General features: G+C 43.2%; 1 protein-coding gene across 3 annotated transcripts in view; it reads left to right on the top strand.

The window, feature by feature from the left end:
- The first annotated feature begins 5,411 nt into the window (after nt 1-5,411).
- Nucleotides 5,412-6,790, top strand: part of DDRGK1 (DDRGK domain containing 1) — a 36,393-nt gene continuing 35,014 nt past the window's right edge. Inside the window, exon 1 of one of the 3 annotated variants that reach the window (XM_042468587.1) lies at nt 5,412-5,789. In XM_042468587.1, the coding sequence (XP_042324521.1) occupies nt 5,702-5,789 (88 nt within the window). In that variant the 5' untranslated portion in view covers nt 5,412-5,701. Of the gene's footprint in view, nt 5,790-5,887; nt 6,042-6,790 lie in introns of those variants that run through there. The other 2 variants (XM_042468588.1, XM_042468589.1) reach the window with 2 other exon arrangements.

Below are 6,790 nucleotides of genomic sequence, written 5' to 3'. Positions count from 1 at the left end.
GGATGTTGAGAAACCGGAGCGTGTCCAAAGGAAGGCGACTAAAATGGTGAAGCGTCTGGAAACCATGCCCTATGATGAGAAACTTGGGGAGCTGGTGATGTTTAGCCTGGAGAAGAGAAGGTTAAGAGGTGATGCGATAGCCCTGTTTAATTATTTGAAGGGATGTCATATTGAGGAGGAAGTAAGCTTGCTTTCTGCTGCTCCAGAGAACAGGACACAGAACAATGGATGCAAGCTACAGGAAAAGAGGTTCCACCTGAATATTAGAAAGAACCTCCTGACAGTAAGAGCTGTTTGACAGTGGAATATAGTCCCTCAGTGGAAAGCAGTGGAGTCACCTTCTTTGGAGGTCTTTAAACAGAGGCTGGATGGCCATCCATCGGGGATGCTTTGATTGAGAATTCCTGTATGTCAGAATGGGGTTGGACTGGATGGCCCTTGCGGTCTCTTCCAACTCTATGATTCTATGATACTTGGGACTTGTATATTTTTAGTGACTGAGTTGCTGGTGCCATTCATTTTGAGCAGCTGGCAAAACCCACCCCAGAGGACAGGGAACAGCAAATGCTTTAGGCAATGGGCTTGGTGTGGAAGGGTTCCCCTAAAGCTTTTTAAAAGCTTTAGAAGGCTCATATAATGTGCCACAGGGACAAGCTGCCATGTAACCCTCACATGAAGACCATTCCCTAATGCATTTGCTGTTCCCTCTGAGAAATGCACCCTGCCTCTTTTTCCCCCCCTGTTAAAAGCTGGTTCCCAGACTTGAGACTCAACTTGAAAGTATCTTTGAATGACTTGAGACGACTCAACTTGAGACTTGAAGGTGGAGACATGAGAATTGACTTGAGACTTAGACAGAAAGAGTTGAATACATCGCTGGGTGGGAACAAGGGAGATGACAGGGCCACCTTGTCTTAGTTCCAAATAAAGACAATAAAATACTTTAAGCAAATCAAACAAGGTGTCATAAACAAGTGCATGGTTCTGTCATGATAATATGAGGATATGATGATATGATGCAATGGCGCTGTGATAACATGTGGGGTATTGAGAGGGAAATGTTAATCATGTAAAATTTAAGCCGAGGAAAAGAATGGAAGAGGCAAATGGCCAGTGGATATTGACAGAGATGGATATTGATAGCAGATATTGACAGAAATGGTTTAAGTGGATATATCTTTGCCAAATTCGATTACCAAGCAAACATAAGGAATAGTTTTTTGCGGGGTTTTCCTCAGAGAGTGGTGGGTCTCCTTCTTTGGAAGTCTTTAAACAGAGACTGGGCAGCCATCTGTCAGGGGTGCTTTGATTGTGAGTTCCTGCATGGCAGAATGGGGTTGCTAATGGCTAGAACCAACCACAAATGTGTTAGGTGAGTTCCACCCCAGAAATGGGGGGAGTCTGGGAATTATATAACAAGAAATTAACTTTTCCAAACTCTCTTCCACACCTGGAAAACTGAAGCTGAAGCAACTGACCCGCCCATCCGAATATTCTGCTTGACCACTGAGTCCAGACTGTGCAGCTAAAAAACACCTGAGGTTTCAGAAGCATTTGTAGTAGGGGTCAAATTTTTATGATTTCTACATTTTTAAAAAACCAATGCACTCACTTGATTTTTCTTTGCTGCTGAAAGAGTGGCAGGAGTGAACAAAGGGAAAACGATATGGTATTTGGTCAAAGATACAGCACATTGCTGATCTCCAAGGAGATTATCACACGGGGAAAAGGGGGAAAGAAAAAGGCATACTCCCAAGATGAAGCTGCCATAGATTTTCAGATGATGTCGCGCTCAATCGGGACTTCTCCCAGAAAGAAACAGCAATTAAATGGGAACAAACTATTCATGGGACATCCTGTGAATAAGCTTCCCAATACTGTGATTAAAGTGTGATTGCCAGGGTGCGAAAGCCAATCATGCTTCAACTGCGGCATTAGGGAAGCAATCCGGGCATTTTAAAGGGGCAGCATCAGCCGGGCATCTTTACGTTTTTAAGGGAACCAGCCAGGGATCGTTGAATTTTAAAGCAGCTGTGGGCAGCAGCAATTGAAATTTAAAATTTAAACCGCACACGCGCACAACAATTTCAGTGTAATACTGAATCATTAACTGATACGTGCAGAAACCAGTTGTGCAAATCTTTTGGTTTTGGGTATCGTTTCTGTATGAAAGTGCGGCTGTGTGAAAATATTGAGGGCTAAAGCATCATTATTCCTTTCTGTTTTCACTACTGCCATTATTGCTGCCTTGGCCCTGGTGTGATAATCTCCCAAGTCGCCGGACGCTTAATCAGGAGAGATTAAGAGCAAGATGAAGAGCAAACACATCCTGGGTGGACTTAATGGTAGCCTGTCATTTTGTTTAACTGTCGGCAAAAGGAAAACCTCTCAGTGTTAAGAACTTCATTCAAACGGAGGCTGGAAAGCACTCTGTAAACTGATATATTAGGGCTTAACAGTGCTTTTATCTGTAGACATCATGCTCAATCCTGCTTCTCATTTGCTCGCCATATACAGCACTTCATGCCCCCTCATCAATCACACTACTATAATATCATCAGTTTCCCTGCACAAGAATAACTGTCAGTTGTGCATATATTTCAAAGAAAGACCAATACAGATATGCAAACAAATGTGGGTTTTTCTCCATTTGAAGCTAGAAGATAGCCAGATGCAAGCAGATTATGCACATTCGAGGAAATTATTGTTTGCTGTGCCACCAAAACTCCTTGTAGGAGTTCACAGGTGTGCCAGACCCTGGTCCTCATTGGTCATGCAGGCTGGGGACACTGGGTGTTGCAACAAGGGAAAGTCAGGGGGAAGTGCGGTTTAAAAGTTGCATTATCCCATGGAAGTTGCGCAATCAATGCTATGCAATACTAGGATTTGTAGTTTTGTGAGACATTTAGCCTTCTCTCTCTGGGAGCTTTGGTGCCACAAAAAACTACAAATCCCAGGATTTCGTCAGATGGAGGAATCGCAGTTAAAGCGATGTCAAATTGCATTAATTCTGCAATGCAGCAGCAGCCAAAGAAGCCTCTTTTTACAAAGTCTTTTTTGCATATACCCTGCCTCCCCATTTTGCTTCTTTGACAGCTATGGAGCTGGAAGTTTTTCTGTCTTGTTTTGTTACCAGCATTGGCATCGAGAAAGATGGCGAAGGAGGAATGGAGAAACATACTTTTAGTGCTGGGTTGCAGCAGTATGTCTGCAGTAAACAATGTAGAAAAGCTTGAGTTAGGAAAGAATAGGATTCAGCTCTAGCCGATCTTACTATAGCTGCATGTATGTGCCTACATATAGCAGGCAAGGTAAACATCAGCTGCCTGCAGAATCCCTTATTGAGCTTGCATGAACAGCGAAACAGAAAAGAAGGAAAGCAAATAAACCTGTCTCACTAGCTACCCCCAGTATGTCTAAAAAGCGTATTCCTGTATGTTTGGCCACCAAAATTGAAAGTGGAAGCTGGTGGGAGGGGAAGCAAAATTTGGAAGACACTTTTAAGTGGTCTCTAAAAGGTTCAAATGTTGTTGTTTTTTCATTACTTCTGCAAGGGGTATCTGACCTGGTTGTTTTATGTCGCGCGTGAAGATTGTCCGTTTTGGATTTAGAAATTGCTAGAATATGTTGAACTGCTCTCGTTTTTTGCACGTCGGAACCTCTCTCTCTTCTTTCCATGTTATTTCTGCCTCTAACATCCAGGTTTTTGTTAAAGAAACACAATGACTTTGTTAATGGGGGCATAAATGTAATCGGTGGAAGAAGAGTAAAAGGCAGTGGTAAATGTAAAGCCAATTGGAACTGAATTATATTGGGAACCATCACCTTCTTCTGAAAACTCAAAGGATTACCACCAGTTCGTTTTATGAATCCCTGTTGAATGCACAAGGTCCCTTAAATACAGTTCTCATGTTCAGAGCTGATTTTTTTTGTGTGTGTGGCTTGTTTATTTTGTTTATAATTACCTCCAAGAAATTTTGGGATTTTTTAAGTATCTTCTTGAGGACTAGAGAAGGGGTTACATAAATAAATAAATTTGCTGGACCTTGGACAGTATGAGATCCACGAACAAACACAGAAAAGATAGAACTGAGACATGATATACTCTTGAGCTTAACCCACCAGATTTAGTGCTCTCTATATGTATGAAGTTTCACATGCCATCATCCCCAGGCAGCACAGGAGCTGCAGTTGTTCACATTGGAAAGCACATGTTTGAGGGGAGTTGCATTTCATGTTTTGTGCATCATCTTAAGATCTGGAGTGACATCTAGTGGTGGAATTAAAATGGCAGAGAATTGCTACCAAAAAAAATTCCAGCAAAACCATCTCTTAAATCTGATCTGCACTAAAGATATAATGCAGTTTGATACTGCTTTAACTGCCATAGCTCAATACTATGGAAATTTGGGGTGTGTAGCATTGTGAGTGATTTAGCCTTCTCTCTCAAAGAGCTCTGTTGCTAAAACAAACTACAAATCCCAGAATTCCATAGTCTTGAGCCAGATAGAGTTAAAGCGGTGCCAAACCAGGTTATATCTCCAGTGTGGATGCAGCCTAGGTATGCATTTTGACCCCACTTTAACTGCCCTGGCTCCATCATAGCCTAGTGAATCCTGGGATTTGTAGTTTGGTAAGAACTAGGCACCAGCAGGCCTCTTTGGCAAGGAAGGCCAAAGCCTTTGTCAAACTACAAATCCCAGGATCCCACACAGGACTTAAAAGTGGGAGTCAACTACAAGGAGTCAATACTATTTGCCACAGCCCTGCAGGCAGTAGGTTAGACAGCCCCTCTAATGAGCAAGGCCCCTAAATAAAGCCCGCTTCAAGCCATAGAGATAATGAAGCCTTTATAGCTTTGAAACTATCAAGACGTTTTGCCATAAATACTTTAAAGAGAGTAAATGTTTCTCCCTCATAAAAAAACTGCGTCTTATTTTAACGGGCAAAGGCCTTAAAAATAATATTTTTCCAAACAGGCACGCTATTAGACAGCCATATTCCAAGCCCCTCCTTGGTTGCTAGGCTACCGCCCAAAAGGACCGCACCATGGCTCCGCCCTCTCCGTGCTGTAGATTTGGTGACGCTTGCAAAGAAGTGGGCGCGGTTAACTTTCCTCTCGCTCTGGATTGGTCGGCTCTACCATGAATTGCTAGGATGAGGGGGCGTGGCTAATATTCATGCCGTTCAGGATTGGTCGAGTCAACCAAGAAAGGTTGGGGCTCGGGGTAGGGGGCGTGGCTAACTTCTTGTTCTGGTTCGGTGTCCTTAACCATGAAGGGAAGCTAAAATAAAGGGGCGTGGCTAGATTTCCTGTCGCTCAGGATTGGTCTCGTCAATCCTGGAGGGAGGTGTGGCTACCTCGGGATTGGTCGCGTCAATCATGAAGAGAAGCTAAGGTGAGGGGGCGTGGTTAGATTTCTTGTCGCTCAGGATTATTCGCGTCAACCAGGAAGGGAGGTGAAAGTCGCTATTGGCGCAGTTAAGGGAGGAGCTAAGATGAGGGGGCGCGGCCAACTTTGGAAGGGAGACTAAAGAGAGGGGGCGTGGCTACCTTTTCTGTCGCTCAGGATACGTCGGATCAAGTATGAAGAGTTGGGGCTACGGCGAGAGGCGTGGCTAACTTCCCTGTCGCTCACGTTAGGGCGCGTCACCCCAGACTAAAGCGACAGGGGGCGTGGCTTGAGGTCACGTGGTGAAGATGGACCCCGTGCTGTACGTCGTGGCGGCGGCGCTCTTGGCGGCGCTCCTGATTTTCGTCAGTCGCGTCAGAGGACAGACGAGGGCGGGTAATGATGACGTAGAAGGGGCCAACGCTAAGTGGGTCACTCACTTCTCTTTGGGGAAGACAGGGAAAAGGGACTATGGCTGCTCCAGAACCTATTTGTTATCTTTGAGGGTGGCCTCCCTCAAGCTATGGGCCTTCTAACAGACTGTGTTTGGAATTGCCAAGCAGGAGTGCCTCTGAGCAGAGTGTCTTCCCACAGTGTATGGAAAGTCAATGGGAAAGACACTCTGTACATGGACAGGTGGATTATTATGTGCGTTAAGATAAATGTATGTGTCAGATATAGTGGTTTTGAGCCCTGGACTATGACTCTGGGGGCCAGGGTTTGATTTCCAGCTTGTCCGTGGAAACCCCCTGGGTGACCCTTGGGCAAGTCACACTCTCTCAGCCTCAGAGGAAGGCAGTGGCAAACCTCCTCTGAGGAAATCTTGCCAACACTGCAATAGGGTTGCCATAAGTTGGGAGATAATAGCAGTGTGTGTGTATATGATAATAATAATAGGTGTGTGTTATATAATATACAATATTTAATATATATAATATATGTGTGTCTGTGTGTATATATATATATATATAGATAGATAGTCACATATAAATACATTTATTTATTTATTTATTTGTATCCCGCTCTTTTCCCAGGACAGACTCAAAGCGGCTATATGTGTGTGTATGTGTGTGTGTGTATATATATATATATATATATATATATAAAAATCACACTTATATAAACACACGTATGTATATATACACATTATTATCATTAACTTTATAAAGTGCTGAAAGTTTCCAGAGCGCTGTACATAAAATAGAATAAAATAAAATGGACCTGCTGCAAGTGGCGTATATTCTAGAAAATAGAATATAACACAAAATCGAAACACAATGTCATTCAACAAAATATGCAAACAACAGATTAAAAGAAACATCAAATAACAACCAAGTGATGTCTGGGAATATATATGTTTGTGTGTTTTATTTCCTCAACCATTTCTCACTTTATTG

The sequence above is a fragment of the Sceloporus undulatus genome, chromosome 5 (assembly GCF_019175285.1).
Source record: "Sceloporus undulatus isolate JIND9_A2432 ecotype Alabama chromosome 5, SceUnd_v1.1, whole genome shotgun sequence".
Taxonomy (NCBI): Eukaryota; Metazoa; Chordata; class Lepidosauria; order Squamata; family Phrynosomatidae; genus Sceloporus; species Sceloporus undulatus.
The sequence above is the reverse complement of the archived record's forward strand: the minus strand, read 5'-3'. Positions and strand labels throughout refer to the sequence as shown.